The sequence below is a fragment of the Neodiprion fabricii genome, chromosome 4 (genome assembly GCF_021155785.1).
Source record: "Neodiprion fabricii isolate iyNeoFabr1 chromosome 4, iyNeoFabr1.1, whole genome shotgun sequence".
NCBI classification, from domain to species: Eukaryota; Metazoa; Arthropoda; class Insecta; order Hymenoptera; family Diprionidae; genus Neodiprion; species Neodiprion fabricii.
Genome location: NC_060242.1, coordinates 17,282,709 through 17,307,730, shown reverse-complemented (window position 1 = coordinate 17,307,730; position 25,022 = coordinate 17,282,709). Strand labels below are relative to the sequence as shown.

The following is a 25,022-nucleotide window of genomic DNA, read 5'->3' as shown; positions in this document are numbered from 1 at the left end:
TCCCCAGCCTATCTAATTGCGGCATCACCATCCGGTCAATTAACACAAAAAAGTGTATTCGAAGTATGTGAAAAATATTATTTTTCGCTCTGGGGAGTAAAACTATTAGTGTGAAAGTTTACGAATCGCCATCAACATTCCCGACCTATATAATTGTGGCGAACATCCCCAGCTTTACTTAAAATTAGGTGTAACTGTAATTCGAATATATATATATATATATATATATATATATATATATATATATATATATATATATATATATATATATATATAACTACAATAAATTCTATTAATATTTTTCGAATGTAAAATTTTCGCCCTGGGGAGTAAACTATTAGCGTGAAAGTTTACGGATCTTCATCAACATTCGCTGTCTATCTAATTGCGATGTCACCATCCGGTCGATTAACGTAAAAGAATGTATTCGAAATGTGTGGAAAATATTATTTTTCGCCTGGGGCAAACTATTAGCGCGAAATCTAATTGCGATGTCGCCAACCGGTCGATTAACACACAAGAATGTATTCGAAGTACGTGGAAAATATTATTTTTCACCTGGGACAAACTATTAGCGCGAAAGTTTACGGGTAACGGCGAAAAATCAACGGGGTACACTGTTAGCGTGGAAGTTTACGGGTAACGGTGAAAAATCAAAATGGTATATCGAAAATATTATTTTCGCCCTGGGGGCAAACTGTTTGCGTGAATGTTTAGTGATCGTCAACAACATCCCCAGCCTATCCAATTACGATGTCGCCATCCGGCCGATTAACGCAAAAGAATGTATTCGAAGTACGTGGAAAATATTATTTTTCGCCCCTGGGGCAAACTATTAGCGCGAAAGTTTACAGGGTACCGGTGAAAAATCAAAATGACTGTTCATCCTGCCAAGAAATAAAACACATTATCAAACTGTCTGACGATAAAAATCAAAATGGCTGCTCATCCGACTTAGCAAAAATCCAAATAGCTGCCGTCAGACGGTAAAATCGGTCGATTACCTATACTGGTGACGTCATAGCGAAAATCATATTATCAAACTGTCGGACGATGAAAAATCAAAATGGCTGCTCATCCGGCTAAGCAAAAATCAAAACGGCCGCCATCAAAATGGCCGCTCGTCTGACTAAGGAAAAATCAAAATGGCCGCCATCAAAAAATCAAAATGGCCGCCATAAAAAAAAATCAAAATGGCCGCCGTCAAAATGGCCGCCGTGGTCACGTCAACCGGTTACGTCACATGGTTACGTCACCTGGTTACGTAATGTTTGTTTTGATTTAGAACTGTCATATCCTCTCTACTTCCGGCTAAGCAAAAATCAAAATGGCTGTTCATCCGGCTAAAGAAAAAATCAAAATGGCCGCTCGATAGCGAACGTCATAGCGAAAATCACATTATCAAACTATCTGACGATAAAAATCAAAATGGCTGCTCATCCGACTAAGCAAAAATCAAAATGGCCGCCGTGGTTACGTCAACTGGTTACGTCATGTTTTGGGTTAGAAGTGTCGTATCTTATCTACTTAGTGTAGAAGTTTTGTCTTTTCAGGAGATAGGGTTAGACCTAGCTCATGCAAGTTTTGGTTTACTTGTTTTGCCGCGATTTCAAGGTTATCTTTGCACAGTGATAGAGGTTCGCCGTAGGAGATCAAGGCAACGTCGTCAGCAAATTGTGAGGCAATAACATTTTTTGGCAGATTATTGCTTATGTTTGATACATACAGGGTGTACAGCAAGAGGCTTAGAGCACCCCCTTGAGGTACTCTCTTGTACACTTTTCTTGATTCAAAGCCTTCCACATCTGATTGAATGATTCTTTCGTGTGTATTTGACACGTTATTTCATCACAAAAGCAACAAATTAACGATTTGTACGTGGCTCTTGAACTTAATCTGTTGATCTTCAAGAACTCAAATTTCTCAAATAACAACGAACGTTCATTAAGATGGCATAACAATCGTTTGTCGATTGTTTCACATGGCGTCACGTAAGTAAAACGGCTGAATATCGACAATGAAATACTCGCCGTTGACTGAAGATATTTGGCGAAGTGTTTACCACTTCGTTTGAAAGTGTGCATGATGCGATTCAGATTTACTCAAACACTAGAAATACCAATTTAATGTAGGCCGAGATTCGCATGGAAATTATAATATATATATATAATTATAATTGTAAATAATCTTTTGTTACTGGAACTGCGATGGACCGTTAGTAACGGAAACCAATTTATACTCATAATTTACAATTATCGCGGTAACTGCGATTATTTATTTCAAAGAAAATGTTCAGCTGAATTGTACTTATTATTATTAACTTACCTTTTCGATATAATTGCGAAGAATTTATTAGGAAATATAGCGGAATTCGTTATACCTCCATCTCCTTGCTGGGAAGCGTCTGAAAACAACCGCCGATCGTTCCCGTAAAAGTAGGACTGACGGAAATGAACCATGGAACGCCGGGATCGAACTATCAGAATCTCACTTTATCGACGACCGTATAAAAAGAATTCTTTTTACGCTACGCTTACGATCTTACCCAGCGTCGTATACGAAGAACTCTTTGCGGATCGTGTTGGCGTTAACGCGACAGACGCGCCTCGCCTTGCTTTCATCGTTAAAAATAAACATGGCAGAAAACGAAGCGTCAGAAAAGCCAAATTGCACGTTTTTGTTCAAGAAGCGAAAAATCCGCAACAACGCAGCAAGAAAACGGAAAGAAATTGTGGGAGAAAATGGTGAGACGACTCTAATTAAAATTGTGCTTTCTAATCAGAAATGATTTTTGAGGATCCGCCGGATTGAAACGAGATTTTCGTATCAGACCACGCGTCATAGGTTAACTCTCAATATGTTGTTATTGAAATAAACCACCGTATCACTTGCAGACGATAGCGAAGAAGAAGCAGTCACGGTTGTCAAAAAGGAAAAAAAGACCGACGTTCAAAATCCTATGAGACAAAGTGTAAGAAACTTTACATATTTTTTCCCCCTGTTATTTTGTTTCAGTCATCTTCCCCACGATTATCAACTGTGCTAACAGTAAGATAAGTTTAAAACTCCAACAACCAATCACTGTTTCAATTTCTGCAGACAAGTATCAAGAGGCAACGACCTGTAATAGGTGAAAATGACGAGGAAGCCGAAGATGACAGCGTCACTGTCTCTTATAAAAGTAAGCGGAATGTGATGCCTGCAGGGCCCAGCGATCAAGGAGCAACGGCCATTCTGGAAACAGAGACAGAAATCGACAGAGATGCCCAAGCTCTGTTTGAAAGGGCTCAGAAAATCAATGAGGTATTGTGACTAAAAGCAATTTTGTTTGTTATAGTCTGAAATCTGGCAAAATTTTTAGTGTGTTGCTTTGTGATCTAAGCGTGCCATTTAAATTTCTTTGCTTATACCAGCGAAATATATGACCGGAAAGGTATTCTAATTGTCCTTGCAATCTTCAAGAATCCTTTGTTGGTCACTTTTTCATCTATTTTTCTATTACAGGAGTTGGAGGGCAAAGAAGACGACAAAGTATACCGTGGCATGAACAATTATGCTCAGTATTACAAAAAAAAGGACACTGCAGCAGGCAACGCCTCCAGTGGAATGGTGCGCAAAGGACCCATCAGAGCACCAGCAAATCTCCGAGCCACTGTAAGATGGGATTATCAGCCAGATATCTGTAAAGATTACAAAGAAACGGGTTTTTGCGGATTTGGAGGTGAGAAAAGAAACAGATTTTTGACTCTATCCAGTTTCGACGAAACTTTTACTGTTTACCAGACTGCATTAAAAGGGCTGCTCAATCATATGAATTGCAGTAAAACGTCGCCTCTAAGGTAATCTCTTCTATTCCCAGACAGCTGCAAGTTTCTCCATGACAGATCCGACTACAAATTAGGCTGGCAGTTAGAGCGAGAGGCAGCCAGTGGCGAATATGACAACAGCGGTGACGAGGATGACAAGAAATATGAAATAGACAGCGACGTTGACGATCTGCCATTCAAATGTTTCATATGCAGGAACAGATTCACCGATCCCATTGTCACAAAGTTTGTAAAATTTGATTTACAACCAAAAATAGTCTGATCCAATTTAACAACGACAAAAAAATTATCCCCAAGTCTTTCTTAATGCAAAAGCAATTTCTAAATGACGTTTCAATCACTTTTTCAGGTGCAAACATTACTTCTGCGAAAAATGTGCCCTCGAACAGTACAAAAAGAGTACGAGGTGTTTCATTTGCAACGTACAAACAAACGGCATGTTCAATCCAGCCAAAGAGTTGGTGGCGAGAATGAAGGTGGAAGAAATGGAGGCGGCGGAGCAAGAGAAGGCCGATAGCGATTCTGACTAGTGCAGATCCGACTTTGTGTAATACTTTAATTTAGGTAATTAATTTCTAAATTTTAATTCCTTCGAGTTAGAGTGGAAGAGGGAAAAAACAGGGGCGTCGCCGTTTTATTGTTCTTGAAAACATAAGCATTGTTGGTGCATCCGAAGGTGTACAACAAGAAGAATAAATAAAACCAGAAAATATTACATTACAAATAACAGTGAAACAGCGAACTGATATGCGCGATGCATTGCGGTATACCTTATGTGTTCTACGAAATACTTGTTCATCAAAGTGCGAGAGATAACATCACGAACGATACACTCAATTTTGTTGTAAGACAAATATCAAAGATGAAAAAAAGTAATAATAATTAAGATACGGATAATAATGGACGTGTATATTTAAATTTTCTCATTGTCTGTACAGTGAACCGCGCAGCAATCAACTTAAACAAATTTGCTCTCTATTACCGGGTGGCGATGTAACAACGCGCGACGTAGGACAGACTTCGGACTACATATATGTATATCAATTGTCCCCAGTCCCACACGTGCTCAGTCATCGCGTGGCAGCCTTTGCAAACGCTCATTGTTAGCCGAGTATCTGCTCCCGACGGTCCGCCGCCGCGTGTAGTCATAGACCCCCGGAGTTTTACGATCGGCTTTGTTTACCAACGGCTGAGTAACGAGCGCCACCGAGGCTTACGGGCATGTATTTTTTGGCCAAGAGCGTCTTTCTTCCCCTTTTATTCTCTCTTATCGCGTCTCTGAAAAAATGAGTGATTATACCAACTAGTTATTATCTAATCTACTCGTAGAGACCTTCGGCTCTGAATTTCGGAAACAAGCTTCGGAGAAGCGGGCGAATTTCACGTCAGTTTACTGAGATCAGTTGGCGCTAAGTTTCACGTTTTTCAGCCGTCTAAAGTGTCTTCAAATCTTCCATTCGCCTTGAGATTCGGGCAAAATAGGAGCGGTGAGAATCCAGTGTGAAAAGTGCGTTCCCTTATCTCTGTAAACGTGACCACGACGACGACGACGATCAAGAGAGCAACGACCGAAACTAGTGGCGCACTAATGCGTCCTCGTAAAAATGACTAGACACTGATAAAAAGTAAAACAAAACCTTCACCTTCTGGAGGAAGGAAAGCTCCAAGGCTGCTATTCAACACTGATCGCGTTTCTTTTCGTTCTGGATATATATAGAGCAAAAACAAAGGGCCAAAGAAAAAGTGGATGAAATGCTGGATTAGTAAGGTATTTTCAAATAAATTCGAGAAATCGAATGAAAGTAAACGTTATATAAATTACCAGTATAAATATAATGTATACTACAGATATTTCACAGATCTTATCAACTTGTCTCCGCAGCCCCGATAGCACTCACTCAACGTACATGTATACTGTGTAAATAAATTTCGATTTATCTTTTCCGAGGAACTGATTATGCAGCTGCAACGTGACCGTACCGATTCATCCGTAAATAGATACGCAGGTTTGAAGTCTGCTGGGCGCGGGGTAAAGCGGGCGAAAAATTCATGCTGCAGGTACGGAATCGCGGTTTTGATAATACGGAGCGACACGATCACTGCACGATGCGTGTGCAGCGAGCATCTTGACTGCGCAATTCTTTATCTCTCGGCCGGTCCCCGCTACCTACTGCAATTACGGTATCCGTCCTCATCAATTAGCAAACAAGACTCGCTCCCGACGTTTTTTATCTCCTCGAACCGCGTAGGCGATATTATCACCGCGACTTTGCCCTGTGGGCGAGTTTTTAACTCAGGAAACTTATTTCTCAGCAGCATTCGAAATTCGAAATTTTACGCGGGAAGCGAGTTGCGCAGAGGGAGAATTTAAACGAGCGTGCTAGATTTTTCAACGAGGAAAAATTCGGAATTCCTCGTCTCTTCGCTCGCGGTTCTAATTGAAGCGCCTTCGTCCAGGCGAGATTCTTGTCTCGCACAAATGCCGTACATGTGCAGTATGTCAGAGCCTGATAACTAAATTATCGATTTTCAAGCGGTAGCGGGACTGTGACGCGAGCGCCGAACGGTGCAGGAGAGCGTCGAACATCATTCCTCGTCCAAACATCGTCGACGAAGGAACAAATGTTTTCTTCCTGTTCAGTATAGCTGACGAGGGTTTCAGATCGATAATACGCGAGTGTTACCTACCATTGCCAGTACCCTTGCCAAAAAAAAAAAAAAAAAACTAGAAATAATAATAATAATAATAATACAGGATAAGTTTTCTTTCATTTTATCAATTTGAAAAAATATGATAATCTAAAAATCGGATCGCCAAAACCAAACGAAAATATTCTAAATTCGTTAAAATGCCACCCGGACACCGCGATTTCTTTGACATCGTATTTCGTCGAGTAGTGATCACAGTTGGGCTCTCAAAAATCACTTAAAACATATCGACTTTAACAGTAAATATATATACATATCGTATCGCATCACTCATCGTCGAAGGAGAAAAGGTCCAAAAATATAATCCATGACAAAACACACAGTGGTACTTGGGTGCTGCGTATCACGTATAATTCATATTCATAATTCGCCATAGTGAGTACACAAAAGATCGAATGATTAATTTGATTTTTTTTTTACAGTAAGTGGCGCAATTGTAAGAGTAGGAACTATATAATTCTGACACAACCTGTGATTAGCAGGAAGTTCAAGTTCAGTTTCAGTGAACTCTGTAACGTTCAGTGTATATAATATATCGGCATAAATCTCTAATCATCTTTGTTTCCGGCACATTTTATTATAACGCAGCGTTTTACAATACGTTTGTTTTTAACTTAACGTATTATTGTTATCATCGTCTGTGTGATTATTATTGTCATCTGCAGCGAGCCTATTGATAAAACTCGTCAACCATATAGAAACGTGAAAATTGGAGAGTGGCATAAACAGCCTCAAAAAAGCTCAAGTATCGAGTTTTGAACAATTTTGGAAACGAGAAAATACGCCAGTTCATACATATCCTGTATTTTTCAAACTCGAGGCATAGTTTTTAATACAACGCTTAAAAACGCGACATACTTTACAACAAGCGAATATATATATATACGTATACGTATACATATATTCACGTATCTATGTACATGAAGTACAACGTATATATTTCGCGTTCAATATTATAATAATTTTGTACACTGAGATAGAGTGAAATGTTGCGCGTGTATACGTATAGCGATGAACATAATCGATAATAAAGAATACAACGCGTGTTACGTGATCGGAATCTAGCGATTATATCATTATGCAAAGCAAACAGAACGATAAACACGCTTCGGCTCGTCGCTGCATCTGCAAATCCGCAAAACTGATATTAACATTTCGTTATTAATTACTTTCTTAAAATTTGTATCAACCATTACATAATCGTAACACATCTCGCGCTGCAAGCGGTATACACGCATACATAATAATTACAAAAGAACGCTTTCGCGTCGAAAATTCGCTGCGATCAGCTTGCAGAGGATTATCGTTGGTTCCTGATTAAGATATTCGTTGATAGCATTTGCGCAAAGTTCTTTAAACCAGGTAAGAATACGAAAATCAAGAATTAATACGCAAACTTTTCATTGGAATACACAAATATGCCCACTTGCTAATTTCGTTTTGCTTTTAGTCTTATTTATTGTTTTTTTCGTATTCTCTCTTTTCTGTCTCAATTTCCTATCAATCTACTCGTCTTTCAGCCAGCATGCAACTGAACTGCACTAGTTATACTCGGCCTGAATCACGTTGCAGTACGCGATTTGACCTTATTCTATATATTATTATAATGCGTAGTTCACGCACCGCACACTTTAATATATCGGTGTACATACACCTATGTATATACATAGTGACCGTTATTTCGCAAGAAGTAAACTCGGTGATAACGCGGCGTTGATTTTAGACACCGTGTATCATAAATTATACCTGCAGTAAACGATACATGACGTGCTAATAATACGCGCTAATTATTTCATCGCGTAATGACACACTTATTCGAGTGCACAATCGTCGCACGGTGTAATTGCCGTTTATACACACCTGTCGTCGCCCCGATGCGGATCGACATGTTGTAATATTATAATAAACGGGTGCGCAATTCGTGCAAGAATGTACCTACACACAAATTGACTATCAAATGACGGGCTGGCGTATTAGAGCCATTAATTATTCGACATTCTCAATTCGTTAATTAGCTGGGAATTATAATTAGATCGGTCTTACGAACTGAGATAAACTCTCTTCAAACCGGAGATTAAGACGCGATCATTCCCTGCCTTCTCGTAGAAGGATTATTTTGTGGAAATTTCCGATGAGGAATTTTTAAAATTTGTTAGCGTAAGTGCCCTTACATTTATGCATTTCAGGTTACATTTTAAACGAAATCCGCCTGCATTTCGGCAACTGAGGGTACATTCTGCGTACGAATTTGCCGTTATCTAAATTTCACGCGAATCCTTCACCCGTAAATATATTTTTTGATGATAGTAAAGAATTGATAATAGTCAGGAGTATTGCACAGCGACCGGAACATTAACAGATTCATCATATGTAATATCGGCGCATCTCATAACGATTGAATCGTCGTTATACGTATACCGTGTAACAATATCAGCCTGCATGCAGCCGCACACACGTGTAGATCAATTCCGCAGACCCATCACACAGCAACGATATAATCTGTATAGTTGCCGGAGGGTTATTACAACTAGGTGATAGCTACGATGCACGTATATTACGCAGATGGTTTGTGGCAGTGATGCCCTCGTCCGAGGAGGAGAGCTTACTGTGGCTTGCGGGGAGCGGCGGAAGTACGGGATCCGTTGTGGGATCTGTCCAGGGGTCAGTGGGTTCGGTAGGATCCGCACCGTCGGCTCATCATCATCCTGCGACCGGCGGTCACCGCTCCGTTACAATTAGAGCCGGATTATTGTACACCGAAGAGATGTCTTCCCAGGGTCCAGGCAGTGCCGCCGTCGCCGCTGCCGCAGGCGTAACTCCTGCATCGGCCGACCCCGCTGAACACGACCTGATCGATTCCACCGCCGACGCGACCCTCCTCGCACAATTTCACGAGGACGCTATCAAGCAGGTACGTGATCGTTATATCATACGCGCGATTAGATTCGCGCGTAACAACGTGCGTCAGTCGTCGACGAGTGGGAATATTATATGAATGAAAACTAAAGTGATCACACAGCTATTTTAGAACTCGAGCCAGTAATTATAATCGGAAACGAGCCAATTGCATGTACCTGGTGGTTTCTTTGAAACTTGTCGCTCAACACCGGCTGATAGGCAACCGAAGCTACGTTTCGTATTCCTACATGTTGAAAATGTCGACTCAGTTGCCTGTTTGCTGGCGTTGTGCGGTAAGTTTCATAAAAAAATCCCTGAGAAACATTTACGCGTCGATTGTACCAGATACACATGATTCTATCGATGTATCAGACGCTTGAATACGCTGTTTCAAATTCTCAATTCGAATGCTTTCCAGTTTCATGGTCTTTTATCGATCCAAGGTGCAGAAATGCATGATTCGCGTTTTTTAGAGGGAAAATCTCGTTCAAACACCAGCCAATCGGACCCCGGCGTTATTGGACACCAAAAATAATCGAAAGTCGTATCGGACACCAGCCCTTTTGGACACGGCCCAATTGGACACCGAGATTTATTGGACGCAGCCCGATTGGACACAGAGAATAATTGGACACAGCCCGATTGGATACGAGCGTTGTTGCGGACACATCCCCATCAGACCCCAAAGATTGAATGAATTTATAAATTCCCCAACAAAACCAAAATTGTCAGACGTGGAAAAGTAATACTGATGTGCCATTTTTAAATAATTTTGGTTTTAATCATTTATATATTTATTGAATCTTTGGGGCCCAATGGGGCCGCGTCCACGATACCGCTGGTGTCCAAAGGGGCTGGTATCCAATCAAGATGTGTTCAATATTTCTCGGACTTCAATCGGACTGTGTCCAAAGGGGCTGGTGTCCGATACGGCTTTCCGTTATTGTTGGTGTCAAATAACTAGGTGATACCTGATCGGCTGGTGTCCAAACGGGGTTCACCCCTTTTCGATACAATTAAGCATTTTTTAATATCGTTTGAATTTAACTTTCCCAGTCGTAATTGGAGATAGCATCTTTTCCTAACGCACTATTTTGAAATGGCATGGCGCTTCTTCCTATCGCATTTCGAGCTAGCACTTTGCACCTCTGATATGTCTATGTACGATCCGTTGAACTAGACGGTGATTATTTTAGCGCGTTCGTAACAGTCGTAACGCTCAGCTGTGAAATCGTGGTGCAAGCCTGAAACGGAATCGATGTCGCTCATTAATATACAGCTCAGCCGTCTGCCGTGAACTGACAATGGATTTACTCATCTAATTTTTATAACACATTTGGAAACTAATGCCGACAATTTCATACCTATAATCGTTCGAAATCTCTGATTGTACGCACAGTTCATTGTTTTGTTTATAAAGCGTGTGACATCGAGAATGATGGAATAACTTTTTAATTCTATTTTTATTCACAGAATCTATAAATACTAAATAGAGGAGCGGCAAATGAGAAATAATTAATAGAACAAAGAAATCAAGTACAGATAATTTTTCGAAGACGATTTTTCTTGACCTTGGTGAATTGTTGAATAATATTATTCTTGGATATGAAGGTCGTGAACGTCAAAACACTTTTTTTGTGTTAACGTTTCAGCCCGGATGGGGGCCCTCCTCAGAACAATTTGTTTAGAACATCTGTCACGAACAGAAATTATAAAATAATGTACAACTCAGTTATAACAAACTTAAATGTGAAAGGTTTAGGTAATAAGCAGGGATGTTTGTGCTAATATAAATGAGAGAAATTACCTGATGATAAACTGACACTTTCAAATAACGAAGAAAAGGAACCAACTAGTATGTAGTGAATGCGTGTTAGAATAACCGAGTAAAACACAAAAGTTCATTTTTTAAAAAACACTACGACAGCGATACGAAACTCCCAAGCATACATCCTGGTTGTTAATTGAATAAAAACACACAACGACCGTTTTAGGTTTTGAGTCTGGAGCACTTTTGAACGTGTGGAACATCCAGTGTGTAGTGGGGGGAGACCGATATCAGTCATTATCAGAGCAAGCACAGAGTCAACGGGTTAAATAGAAATCAGAAAATATTAAGAAGGTAAAATCGAGAGCAAGCTCAGTCGGTAATAGATAGTTACGATGGGTGTATCACAGAGGTGTAAATAGTACTCAGATGTTCAATATCTTGTCTTCGATTGACAGAATTGGGATGTGCAACAATATTGCAAATTTCTAACAATAACCTATTGTAATACAATGGTTCAACGTCTATAATGCTGGCTTGAGAATAATTGAATGAATGGTCGAAATCGATGGCATGCCTAGTCAGTGCAGTATAATTATCCTCATGTTCATGGATATTGCGTTTATGTTCAGTTATCCTGGTGTGTAGTTGCCTACTTGTTTCACCTATGTAGGACATGTTGCATTGGTTGCAGGGAATTTTGTAGACTACACAAGAACGCATTTTTATTCAATTAACAACCAGGATGAATGCTTGGGAGTTTCGTATCGCTGTCGTAGTGTTTTTTAAAAAATGAACTGTTGTGTTTTACTCGGTTATTCTAACACGCATTCACTACATACTAGTTGGTTCCTTTTCTTCGTTATTTGAAAGTGTCGGTTCATCATCAGGTAATTTCTCTCATTTATATTAGCACAAACATCCCTGCTTATTACCTAAACCTTTCACATTTAAGTTTGTTATAACTGAGTTGTACATTATTTTATAATTTCTGTTCGTGACAGATGTTCTAAACAAATTGTTCTGAGGAGGGCCCCCATCCGGGCTGAAACTTTAACACAAAAAAAGTGTTTTGACGTTCACGACCTTCATATCCAAGAATAATATTATTCAACAGATAATTTGTATTTGTCGGTGCAGCGCCTGAATGCCGATTTCCAGTAACTCATGAATGCACCATCAGTTGCCGACCGAATTATGCGCGCGTTTGATTATTCAAAAGTTTAAATAATCTCAGCGCGTTTTATTCGATGAAAATTTAAAAACTCCGAAGAACGAGTGCCCCGTAGGAGAAACAGACTGGAAATAACAATTGCGATCGATGAATGAAGATCCCGGTCGACGAAAATCGCTAACCAGGCGTCGCGGGGTCGGATTTTGACCCCGCGTAACGGCACAGGTTAAGAAACTCCGGTTTCTGGGTGTAATTAGACTGCTCGAACCCCGCGAAGATCGCGGGGATCGTCGACCCCTGCAGCCGCCTCACTGTTTGAGCTGCCAGATATGCGCTGAATGGTCTGCCTCAAGTCGGTGCGGCCAGTCTTGAGTACAATAGCAGCCAGAGGCAAGATGCGCGGACGGGTTTTGTGCTGGTTTCTTTTTATTATAAAATTCCTGACCTAACAGTCTTGTTCGACGATGGACGTGCCGCCGGGCCTCGAAAACTCGATGACTTCACTCAAGTGCCGGTCTCGCGAATTTCCCGACTTCCCGGAAGACGCGACCGTAAATATTCCGCCCCCCGGGGCATCTCGCATTTGTTCGTTCACTCGTTCATTCCTCAGCTCCGTTGAGACGGACGTCAGGTTATGTTTTGTTTTGTCTGGGGGGTTGAAGCTGTGTTGCCAGCCTGCCAACCCCTCGCGGCCAATTTCTTCATCTGCGGTTAATTTTATCCTCCTGGCAAATAACCGCACGAAGTCGATCGATTCTTTGCAATTTTTCAGTCAAGGCTAGTCCGTTAATGTTCTTCGTCTGTATTAAGAAGAATTAATTTTAAAATTCAGGAATTCAGCTTCCAAACTACTTGAAATAATAAAAAATTAGTTGTTGATTAAACTGCGGTTCATGTTCAACAAGAGTTCTCCATTAAAAACGTACGATTAATATTCGAATGTGTTTTCAGGCTGGTGTCGGTTCCTTTCAAGCATTAGTCGCACTCTGCGCTGGTTTGAGTCTCGCCGCAGACACCGTAGAGTTTTTCGTAGTACCTTACATCCTGCCCAGTGCCGAAGTCGAGCTGTGTATAGAAGACAATGAAAAAGGATGGCTAGGTAACAATATATTTAAACTTTTTACTTTACCTTGTTTCAATCTCCACCAAAAGCCCTTATTATTTGTGTTCAACTTATTGATGTTCTTCATCTCTTAAATCTTACCTCACCGACGGATTTCAGGCAATATAACTTTGGTCGGTCTAGCCCTCGGAGGATTATGCTGGGGCGGACTAGGCGACAGGTTGGGAAGACGGAGAGCTTTGCTTTCCGCAATGGCTGTGCACGCTCTGTTCAGCGGTGTGGCTACCTTCATGCCGACATACGGCACTTTCATGACCGCTAGATTCTGCTCCGCAATCGGGTGAGTTGAAGGGTTATTCAAGAAAAGAGAATAGGTATAAACAAACCCATTGCAATGTTTCAATTATCGATAACATTGTGTAATTAAACAGTGTTGGTGGAGCGCTTCCTTTGTCATTCGCATACCTCGCAGAATGCTGCCCTAGGTCCAGCAGAGGCTGTTGGACTGGTGCTCTAGTCGGCGCTGGAGCTCTGGGCGGCGTTTATGCGGCGCTTTTGGCCTGGGCTGTTGTGCCGACAACAGGGGAAATGGTTGTTCTTGAGAACAAGGAGCACTTTAGTGCCTGGCACAGATTTCTTCTGCTTTGTTGCCTTCCTGCACTTAGTGCAACAATCGGGCTTGTATTTTTACCTGAAAGTCCACGCTACCTTGTCGAGGCAGGAAGAGACGTCGAGGCAATGATGGTGTACCAGGTGAGCAGTGATCTTCCTTTTGCTCCTGTTCGCAGCCTCAGAATTTGCCTATTTAACTTTCTACTCACACATCCTGTCTCTTTGCAGAGAATATACAAGAAGAATAGCGCTCGCAAAGGCGGAACTGGCGCTCAGTATCAGCTCTCGGAATTGGAATTGCCGAGCAAGCGGCCCAGAGGATTGGCTCCATCTTCACCAGCAACACATGCCAGCGTTTTAGCCGATATTTTATACTCCATTGAAATGGTTGGTACATGGCACATTTTTTCACTTTGTTTTCTGGTTGCTTTCTATATCACACTCTACCGTCAAGATGCATATTTAATTATTTTGCAACTCCCACATACTTACACGATGCATATTAACCGGTTTTCAATATGGTTAGCGTATGACTAGTTTTCGATAACTAACTTGTGTTAAATTATGAAAAAAAGTGTGTGCTGTCTTTGCTTAAAAACAGATAGCGAAGAGAGTTTGTTCTAAATGATTGATAAGATAAACGAATCAAGTAATAACGATTGCTAAATTTTTTTTTTTTTTTTTGTTTCTATTTTCATTACAGTTTTGGAACTCTTTTCTGCAGCTGTTCTCGCCTCCTCATCTGCGCATCACAATCGTTCTACTCATCATTTGGGTAGCTGCCGCATTTGGGTAGGGAGCTCTTCTTTTTTATCTCTCCTATTTTTATAAAACTGTGGGAAACATGTTTCCTTCGCACGTAGAAATTCATCCATTGATTTTTCATTAATATTTTACCTTGTCTTTTACAACAGCCTCTACGGTCTGATGGCATGGTGTCCTGAATATTTGAAACTTCTTAGGGCAACAGAATACGAAGCTCAGACAATACATTATGCCGACAAGACTCACAATGGAAGAGTTTTTAATGGGTCTCTGGAAAATCTTCAATACAAAAACTCTAAATTTATCAACTGCAAGTGAGTGGTTGAAATTTTATTTCCATTCTTCAAATATTTGTACCATCCTCATCACTGAATTTTATCATGTTGCTCCTAAAAAAAAATTCCACAAACATTTCACAAACATTTTACAAACATCCGATACGATTAAATTTTCAGATTTACAAAGATGATATTCAGCCACGTCGATTTTGACAACTGTACGTTTCAGAATGTCGAATTTAGCAGCATTAAATCTAGCAAAACACACTTCACCGACAGTACAATCGTAGACTCAAAGTGAGTATAGAGTTGGTCGATGAATCGACTTCTTTTTCGGACTTTGTAATTCTACGAATAAGAATTTCTTTTATAATGCCATGTTCAAGCCTTATCTTTTTTTTTACCATGTCTGCAACTTAGATTCGTGGACACAGATCTGTCAGCGCAGGTCTTTATTAGATGTAAATTGGAGAATAATACGGAGCTAAGCCTTAGCGGTCCGTGCCCAAGCCTCGACTTAGACTACAACATATACATTGAGGAGGCACTGCACGGCCATCTCGTGGCGCAGCTGGCCTTCGTCCCTGCGGCAGCTCTGGCTGGGTTTGCGCTGACTGTTGTCCAACGGCCGAAGATGATTGGTGGGATTTCTTTCATCTCTTCCACGCATTTCGTCTTCTTTCCTACTCATAGTAACCTTTTGTCAACAAACATTTCCGTTTCACAGGCATATCATTGTTCCTGTCGTCTATGGCTGCACTCTCTCTCATGCTCGTGGGCACAAACAGTTTGGCAATTCTTGGCTTCGAGGGAGGATTTATTGTGGTTTTCGCAGTCGCCTGGACCTCACTGACCTTGGCTACGGTCGAGAGCTTCCCTACGCACCTGAGGTGAGTTGTTGCTCATTAGAAGTATTTATCAAACATTTGCAGTCCAGTCCAAGAGCTGTCAAGCCAACAGTACGACCTAACGAAGATTTGAAAGTGCGCAACTGAAGTTAATCAAATTGAATTATGTTGAAACAATATTACCTTGACACAGAAAAATTTTGAAACCTGAAAATTTGACCGATGTTAATTATCCAGCGCTGATTACAAACAAAATGAATGCTCTCCAAACCAACAGCCTGTCATATTTTTTCTATTTGGCATTTCAGTTGATCAAAAACACGTGATTATTGAAATCATAACGAGTGAAGAACAGTAAACCAATACCTTGATGAAAAAATACTCCATCTTTATCCAAAATCTATTTCTACAAATTTATAATTCATTCACGAACATAGTGAACCCTAGTTCGTTACAATTGGTTAAAGATGCAATTTTTTCGTTTTCGAAATGATTCAATAATGCGATCTCTTCAAATTCATCAATCATTGTGCTATTGTACCTGAAATTTTTCTTTTTCTTTCTTTTTTTTCTGTGTCAACTAAATTCCTCTCAATTAACTTTTTTTGATCTTCCAAAATTTCGCGACGTCATATTATTGTCTTGATAGCTCTGCTACTAGACTGTATATTTGCTACATCCCTCAAATCGCTTCCTTCATTTCATTGTTAGATCCAGAAAAAAAATATCAAAACATTCTTTGTTGTTCTAAGGTGTACTGGTTTTGGCTTCATGACAGCAGGCATACGATTATCGGGCTTGATAGGCACAGCTACTTACCAGACTTTGATTGGCGCGCCGCTAATAGCGCCAGCACTTCTGACAGCGACGGCATTGTTCATCGGTAGCATAGCTACCTTCAAGCTACCACAAACCCATACTGTCTTTTTGTAAAAGAAAAAAGAAGAAAAAATTAAGTCATAATGAATTAATATGTGGGTTCGGTACCTGATTGACGACTTTTTAAACAAATTGTATATGTCTACCAATGAAGAAAGTATGTTTGCTCGTATGTGCGTGTATGCGTGTGTGAATCTTAAATTGTCGTTTGATTTGTGAGTTTGTTTTTTTTCTGTTTTGTCGTCTCCAAGAAAGAAACAAGCTCCTAGGTACGAATATCTACATCATTTAATCACATTCTTAGCGTCAAATAACAATCAACGGTATTTTATATATGTATTATAGTTCGATGTCGACAAATACTCACCGCTGACTTGGTGCTGCTGTAAACGAAACCGCAAAAATTCACAAAAAAAGTTGTTAGGCGAGTAAGTGTTTCAGCTATGGCACAAAAATTCAATTGTGAAAAAAAGAAAGGTACTCTCGCCAATCTTTATAGTCACCGACAGGTTGTAATGAAAAAAAGAACCCTTAAATTTAATATTGTATAATGTAAAAATATTCTACGAGCTTGAACTCTCACGTATTACAAATCTATTGAAATGAGTTGAATTCAATATATTTATAGCAAATGGCAGAAAAAATTATTCATCAAAGTTGAAAATTATGTCCTGACCTACTTGACTTACGCCAAACATTGCTGCTAACTATAAAGCGTAATAGAAAATTCAATTTTGAAAAATATAACACCGTGCACGCTGCTTTTAACTTGTTATACTAGAATTTAACACCTCTTCGTTTATTCAATCAAGAATGCTAACATGTAGAGATGAGTCAATGAGATTATTATCCCCTAATTCCCGTCGTCGTAGATTGCTGAGAGTTGTTATGTATACACAGACATTAATGATGTATGTTTATTAAAATATTAGCCGAATATTTAAAAAAGTAAAAAAAAAAAAACGAATGGCAATTTAAAAGTAGCCGGTTCATTTATGAATTAGAATTTGAATCGGTAACTTTTTTAAATGCGTACGTCCCATTGTGGTTAGTGAATTGTTGTTTCATATCAAATTGTTATTTTATAATGGATGAAGATTCGGGGAGAGTGGAAAGGCCGCTATTATAATAACGAAATGGTATTTTTATTTGAATTTTTTTTTTATAGCTTCATGTAAACAAATTGCATGATAATGATTGTGATCTTTTGAAGATGAGGACATTTCTGAAAAAAGAATTTGATATCTACGAAAAAGCAAGATTATCTAATTCGTTGGCTGTTGCGCACTTGTACTAGAGCTATATTGTATTGTTAGATAGTTCTATCATATCATTATTTGTATCAAAATTGAAATCTGACTATAAAACGAATGGAAAATAGAAGGAGAAGGGAAAATGACGAGTGCTGCGTTTAGATACAAATTATTGTTTGATTTTACATATCACGTTTTAAGTAGAGTTGAAGAGATAATTTGGTTCATTAGCTTACGATTATGGTTGTTATCATTAATATCATTATCATCATTATAATCAATTTTAGATAATTACCGTGCATATACAGGTATTTTTAACATTTAGGATTAAAATGAGAAAATTTGAAGATGGGTAAATTTAATTTATACAATGATGTGCAAGATTTGATGATGTAGCTAAGAAGGAAAGAGCCGGTGAGCGAGGGTGACTATGTGGTCCGAGGCAATATTATTATACATAATCTTATGTTTCACTTAATCTTAGGGATGGTTACATATCGAGGTTTTTTAGTAACAGACTTTCTATATACTATATATATATATTCGTATACGTATATTTATATTTATATGTTTGACGCGTACGGTCTTGGATGATTGTAATCACATCACATGACAATTTGACTGGATTGAAAAGGAGATAAAAACAGAAGAAAAAGACTTTGCTACTCAAATCACAGCACTCAGCACTTAGAGTGGAGACTGTTTTAGCTTTTAATCATTACACATACCGTTTATATTGTGTTATATATCATATTATTTAGTCGCTATGAAATACGTAGCTTCGAGTAATAACTATGTTATGAAACTAACCAGTGAGCGTTATCGCGACTTCATTCATCCCAAAGTGAGTTATAATAGAGAAAGATGACCATAATAAAATCAAATGTACCATTTAACATGCCAATATCGTAGTTCGTTCAAAACTCGCATTGGAATAACAATAAAAAGCAGGAGTAAAACAAAGATCCAGTCACGAATTATCACAGGCTGCGAGTTTGTCAAAATACTATTAAGCATTATTTCTCTTCGTCACATAATAAGAAAAATACTATAAATAGAAAATAATGACACTTTCAAGAGACACTTCTACAAGCAATTGATACAGAAAATTATTTTGATACGAAGGAATAATAATACAAATTCGATCAGTCATTGCAGCCTGTGTCAATGAAGAAGAATAAAACAAATAGAAATTATAGGATTCCAAAGTGATGGATCGCAGAAGAGTATCAACATTTATTGTCTCTCAATTAGTTCTTTTCCAGACTTTACGAATAATATATCAATTCGCTTTAAACAATGAACGCAAATAGATATAAATATGTATGTAATACAATGTTAATCATTTGGTCAGCCCGAAATAAGTAATAAAATATATGTATCAAGAATAGATGATAGAACAATACGTATATCGACTTTGGTGTGAAAAAAAATCTTTACATTCAGAATAATCTTGAAGCGCAAACTGTATTTTTACAATTTTGACATACGTGCATTATTGCTATAAAGTCAATAAATGAAATTAACAAATGCAGATTAAAAAGGATGCCTGCAAAGTTATGTTACACATATATTTGAGGTATTCCACCCTAAACCAACCTACGTCTAACTCTCACGATTGGGTACTTTTTTCTTTTTAAATATGGTGTAGAGTCTACAAGAAAACATCTTTTGCCGAGTTTTAGATTCTTTTGACCAATTTTATTGCTCTCAAAAACACGAAAACCCAATTTTCGCATGAATGGTCCCAATCGATCGTCTTCAAATTTTTCGTCTAAATTCTTTGTTAAAAAACAGAATTTCGAGCCCTGATGAATGTGGGCAAGCTATTGGTTTAGAAGCTAAGTTCAAACAAGTAATTAAAAAGTGGAAAAAAATTGAATTAAATGTGAATTTAAAAAAATACAAATTTATGTTTTATTCGTTTTTTCTTACTTTTCAATTACTTGCTTCACCTGTAGCTTCTAAATCAGAAACGTAAAAGTGAGAAAAATCAAATAGAATATAAATTTTTATTTTTTAATTTCAGATTTAATTCAATTTTTCCCACATTTCAATTACATGTTTTGACTATAGTTTCTAACTCAATAGCCTACCCATTTCCATCTTGATTTCAAGATTTTCGTTTCTTAATGAAGAATTGATGACAAAAATTTGAAGCGAGTCGATTGGGGCTATTCATTCGAAAATTGGGTTTGCATGTTTTCGAGAGCAGTAAAAACCAAATCAGTGGAAACAAAAATCTAAAACTCGGTGAAAGGTGTTTTTTTTTTTATACACTCTATACCACATTTAAAAATAAAAAGAAAAGCTGATGGTGAGGGTAAGACATAAATCGGTTTGGGGTGGAATGCCTCATATACATAGAATACTGAACATTTTTTCCAGATTGTTCTTATTGTTACTCTTTTTATACTGTTACTGTATTTTATTTTTTTAATTTTACTGGTTTAAATACTGTCATATACATTTGAGAAGTAACTAAACGAAATGTAGATGCGGTCATAATAAAACCCAACGTTGTTTCGAAACCTTGCGAATACACAGGTATAGTAGTAAGACGGTACGTTTAGAGATAAATAGGTGAATTGCGAATATGAGAAGAGGAGCAGTAAGCTAACGTTAAACTATATCTGTAAAGTTTGTTTTTTAGCCAATATACTAGTATTATAATCTAAACTATTTCTATTTGATCTCAATTTCAGAATAGTAAATCATATTTAAAGCGATGAAATTATTATATATAATAATAATAGTAATAGTAACAATAAAATAAGAAATGGAGTAAGAAATTTAATAAAAACATCAAGTTCGTCAGAGAATTTTTAAACTAGACGCCAACAAGGCTAGGATTTCACTTTCTTACCGACCGAGTCAATTCATCACCCACCACAGCTTTCTATACCTACATCACGTTCCAGTCAAAGTTCCAGAAATTATAATCACAAAATGGATCAAAGTTCGTACTGCGTCAAATATGTATACGCATGTATAAAGGGGCATATATACAATCATTCCATCCGTTGATTAAACAATACAAACGTTTTTCCACATATGTACAAATATGTTAACATGACTTACGTGATGGCGCCGATAATGAAAATATTATTGTTGAGTCTGCAATAACCTAATGAATAATGTGAATGAAAAGTATTGAAGAACGGACTCACTATGCGGTGAGTAGTCAATAATAATTACACATCCATAGAATAATGAATTAGGAGGAGGAAGACAAAAATCAGTATTACGTGAACTAAAAATGAACAAAAAACAAATCTAACGTGATACAGGTGATAAATCAAGGTGGTTTTGATATCTGCAGAAATTATACCAAACCAGTCATCTTCGTAGCGTTGATATTCTTCGCCGGGATATTCTTGACAGCTATCCTCTTACGGCTCAACATTCAGATTCTTTTCGCATCTTCATGGCTGGAAAACCAGAAATACCTCGCATCCTTATCGAGCAGGTTTGAAGTTCATTGTAATTCCAATTCTGCTTCTTATCTCCTTCGAGACCTAGTCATTTAATTTTCTTGAAATCTTTCAGTGGCAAGGTTGTTTGCTACCTAACAATACCAGGGAACGACACCACGGCACATCTAAGTGCTTCAAGCGTCGATCCAAATCTCTGCACTCATGTCATAATTGGTTTTGCCAGTGTCGTCAACTGCACCATCAACCTGGGTGGAAATGACAAAATCTACAAAGATGCCATCAACTTGAAGAGCAAGAATCCACAGCTGAAGGTTATGGTCAGCGTCGCCGGTATGAATGAAATATCGACTGGGTTTCCAGTAATGGTTCGAAACCACGCAAATAGGAAAAAGTATAACTGATTTTCGGGCATAAACGCATTTTTATGGTTTTCAAATCTATCCATGCAGCCAATTGTGCCTCAACAGACGCTCATCTGTCTCTTTACAGATTTATTAGGTCAGTATTAGCAGCAGCCAAATCTCTGCGGCTGGACGGTCTTGATATCGACTGGGAATTCCCGGCATGGCTAGATGCTGATGCTCGTCAAAAGATCCACTTTGTCCAGCTGCTATACGAGTTGAAGAGGGCGTTTACCAAGAGAAAAGACAAATTAGTTCTATCCGCAGCAGTTGCTGCATCCGAGGCTATGATAGACCAATGTTACAATGTACCTGAGATAGCGGAGTAAGCATAATGATATTTGAACTCATATGTTGTGCTCAGAACTTTTATGATCTGTAATATTTCACTACATTCAATCGTTACGTTCTAGACACGTGGACTTTGTTAATTTAATGGCTTATGATTATCATTTCTACGCTCCTGAATTGCCCTTCACTGGTCTCAATGCCCCGCTTTATCGGAGTGGGAAGGATGCCGGTTTGTTTGCCACTATGAATGTGAATTATTCAGCGAATTACTGGGTGATGAAAGGAATGCCTCGAAATAAAATTGTCGTCGGTATACCGACGTACGGACATTCGTTCAAATTGCAAAACGTCGAAAATCACGGACTGCAAGCCCCTTGCAGTGGATATGGCTTACTGGGTTATAGCGGCTTCGCATCATACCCAACAATCTGTGGTTTTCTCAATAATTCGGCCACGCGTGTTTTTGAGAACTCAAGTCAAGTGCCGTACGCCTACAAGGCCACGGAATGGATATCATATGATGATATTGTCAGCGTGAGTACAAAGGTGCGTGAACTCCATTGTTGATAAAGAAAATAAATACATTGATTTCTTCTGTCAACTTTCGTTTAATCTCTGACTTGTTTCGTTTCTTCAGGCGAACTGGATACGATCATCAGGGTTCGGTGGCGCGATGATATTTTCTCTAAATGCGGATGATTGGAACGCGACTTGGCACCGGGATTCAACATTCCCATTGACGCGTGCTGTCGCGAATATTATTCGCGATGATCTGAATGAGACAAATCACATGTATTAGATTTTGTCGAAAGATGCAACGATTTTTTTTGTATCGTTACTCTCAAAATCTAGATTATACCAAATTTAATTCCCGCCGGCTAGAATGTGGCTATTAATTATAGTGCGAAAATGTTTTGCATCACGCGAAATCATGTCGCCGAACATCATAAAAGTAAAAAAAAAACATGACTATTGAATCTTTATCACTTTATGTTATACTTCGTATTCTTATATGCATGGCAAGATCGTCCGCTCATCGATGAATGTTTCGTTTTAAATAAATTGAACATCCACTGTAATCTTAAGATCTTTTTTGTATATTTTTTCTCCGTTCGCTGTGGGCATAGAATCAGCTCAGTCGATAACAGCGCAATCCCTTACCGTGCCTATTACAGGTTATGGTACGCATGGTTTGAGGGAGTTTGACGTGATAACATCGCAAGTTCGAAAAAAGCGATGCCGTTGATAGTGATGACGGGGATACCGTCGAGCGGAAAATCGTCAAGAGCCTTAGAACTGAAAGGATACTTGGAAAAAAATCACAGCAAAAATGTTGAAATAGTTAGTGAATTGGACGCAATAGTGAAGGCTGGTTACGACAAGAATACTTTCTATGCAGGTAGGCAGATGCCCATTTACCTTAGTGCATTCAACTCGTCTTCTGCTGTTTAAAAAATTAAAATATTATGTTTTTACCAATCTACAGACTCGCGGAAGGAGAAAAGCATCCGTGGCGATCTCAAGTCTGAGGTGCAAAGGCGACTGAATCCAAATGACACTTTAATTCTGGATGGTAGTAACTACATAAAGGGATATCGATATGAATTGCACTGTATGTCGAAACTTTACAAAACCCCTCAGTGCACTATCCACTGTGAAATCCCTGCTGAGCACGCTTGGATGTTGAACGATCGTCGAGACGAGGAGCATAAATATACTAGAGAAATATTTGATGCTCTGGTAGCTAGGCAAGTAGTTTACTTTACGCGATGCACAACCTGATTCAATTAGCAAATCTCTTCACTCATTCTGTCCACGTCATTTAATTAAGGTACGAGGCACCGGATAGCAGAAATCGCTGGGATTCTCCGTTATTTGCTGTGTCTCCAGAAGATGAATTGAAACACGAGGAAATTTACGCTGCTCTGTACAATGTGAAGGCTCCAAAACCAAACATGAGCACTCAGTGCGTAAGTATTTAAAATTTTCAGAAAGGATAACAATGTCAAACATATGAATGAATTTTAATACCTAAAACATTTATTATTTCAGCCTCCTCTTTCGTCTACCAATTATTTGTATGAATTGGACAAAGTAACACAGGAAATTGTTAGCGTAAGTTATTACTTATTGAATATTTGAAACCAAGAATGTAGCACATTCTTATGCTTGTGATTTTATTTTTCAGGCTATTTTATCAGCAAAGCAAACTCTTGGTATTGAAAGCAACATAAAAATCCCAGGTTACGGATTGACAGTCAATCGTTCTGGAACTGGACCACAGTTGACCAGGCTTAGGAGGCAGTTCTTGACCTACAGTAAAATGCAGCAAAGCGAGCCTAGTCAAATAGCACCTTTATTTGTACAATATTTGAATAAAAGTTTGTAGGTATATTTTATGTTCTGTATATTTTATAACTCATGATAGGAATGAGTAGTTTAAAGAGTATCGATCGATTGGGAAATTGATATGGAGTTTCAGCAACAAATTTTTTACTAAAAAAATTATATTAATTGTAGAACTTTATGGACACTTTACAATTCTATTTTACATATTAGTTCCAAGTACTTTTACATGTACTTATTTCTAATAGAATTTTATATGTACACGAATTTAATTTGGTACTTCGATTCACAAGGGACTACATATTTATTACTATTATAGCTTGTCAATATTATTACACACGTGTGTAATGAAAAAGGAAAAGAACAAAAAAATTCGTTACACATGCACTGATTGAATAATCGATCAGTACAAAATAATTGACATACACATATTTTCCAAGCATTGAAAAGGCACTATGAATATATTTTAATAA

At 38.5% G+C, this 25,022-nt stretch overlaps 4 protein-coding genes and 1 long non-coding RNA gene across 11 annotated transcripts; 4 read left to right on the top strand and 1 right to left on the bottom strand.

Moving 5' to 3' along the window:
• Window positions 1-2,592: 2,592 nt before the first annotated feature.
• LOC124180899 (E3 ubiquitin-protein ligase RNF113A) lies at window positions 2,593-5,769 on the top strand. Of its 3 annotated transcripts, none has more exons than XM_046566820.1 (7): window positions 2,593-2,744; window positions 2,895-2,971; window positions 3,100-3,303; window positions 3,505-3,721; window positions 3,860-4,052; window positions 4,177-4,391; window positions 5,257-5,769. In XM_046566820.1, the coding sequence occupies exons 1-6, from the start codon at window positions 2,636-2,638 to the stop codon at window positions 4,355-4,357; spliced, it is 981 nt and encodes a 326-aa protein (XP_046422776.1). In that variant the 5' UTR covers window positions 2,593-2,635; the 3' UTR covers window positions 4,358-4,391; window positions 5,257-5,769. The 3 variants fall into 3 exon arrangements, with proteins under 3 accessions (XP_046422776.1, XP_046422775.1, XP_046422774.1); XM_046566819.1 differs by having other exon boundaries at window positions 4,766-5,769; XM_046566818.1 differs by lacking the exon at window positions 5,257-5,769 and having other exon boundaries at window positions 4,177-4,554.
• LOC124180903 lies at window positions 4,439-5,780 on the bottom strand. The gene is made up of 2 exons (XR_006870330.1): window positions 5,650-5,780; window positions 4,439-5,105 (listed from the first exon to the last, which is right to left on the bottom strand). It is a non-coding gene; the product is annotated as an uncharacterized LOC124180903 (long non-coding RNA).
• LOC124180893 (synaptic vesicle glycoprotein 2B-like) lies at window positions 5,459-19,464 on the top strand. Of its 4 annotated transcripts, none has more exons than XM_046566809.1 (12): window positions 5,459-5,595; window positions 9,099-9,447; window positions 13,328-13,475; window positions 13,599-13,779; window positions 13,871-14,192; window positions 14,280-14,438; window positions 14,755-14,843; window positions 14,966-15,130; window positions 15,272-15,391; window positions 15,515-15,735; window positions 15,822-15,984; window positions 16,695-19,464. In XM_046566809.1, exons 2-12 carry the CDS (start codon window positions 9,115-9,117, stop codon window positions 16,873-16,875), a joined length of 2,082 nt encoding a protein of 693 aa, XP_046422765.1. In that variant the 5' UTR covers window positions 5,459-5,595; window positions 9,099-9,114; the 3' UTR covers window positions 16,876-19,464. The 4 variants fall into 4 exon arrangements, with proteins under 4 accessions (XP_046422765.1, XP_046422764.1, XP_046422766.1 ...); XM_046566808.1 differs by lacking the exon at window positions 5,459-5,595 and adding an exon at window positions 6,064-6,911; XM_046566810.1 differs by lacking the exon at window positions 5,459-5,595 and adding an exon at window positions 6,959-7,898.
• A 1,552-nt stretch (window positions 19,465-21,016) lies between these two features.
• LOC124180897 (chitinase-3-like protein 2) lies at window positions 21,017-23,282 on the top strand. 2 transcript variants are annotated; one of them, XM_046566816.1, is made up of 6 exons: window positions 21,017-21,250; window positions 21,397-21,543; window positions 21,624-21,902; window positions 22,001-22,237; window positions 22,326-22,749; window positions 22,841-23,282. In XM_046566816.1, the coding sequence occupies exons 1-6, from the start codon at window positions 21,246-21,248 to the stop codon at window positions 23,000-23,002; spliced, it is 1,254 nt and encodes a 417-aa protein (XP_046422772.1). In that variant the 5' UTR covers window positions 21,017-21,245; the 3' UTR covers window positions 23,003-23,282. The 2 variants fall into 2 exon arrangements, with proteins under 2 accessions (XP_046422772.1, XP_046422771.1); XM_046566815.1 differs by having other exon boundaries at window positions 21,365-21,543.
• A 34-nt stretch (window positions 23,283-23,316) lies between these two features.
• LOC124180900 (protein KTI12 homolog) lies at window positions 23,317-24,602 on the top strand. Its single transcript, XM_046566821.1, has 5 exons — window positions 23,317-23,602; window positions 23,690-23,951; window positions 24,035-24,173; window positions 24,256-24,318; window positions 24,392-24,602. Exons 1-5 carry the CDS (start codon window positions 23,440-23,442, stop codon window positions 24,590-24,592), a joined length of 828 nt encoding a protein of 275 aa, XP_046422777.1. The 5' UTR covers window positions 23,317-23,439; the 3' UTR covers window positions 24,593-24,602.
• The last annotated feature ends 420 nt before the right edge of the window (window positions 24,603-25,022 follow it).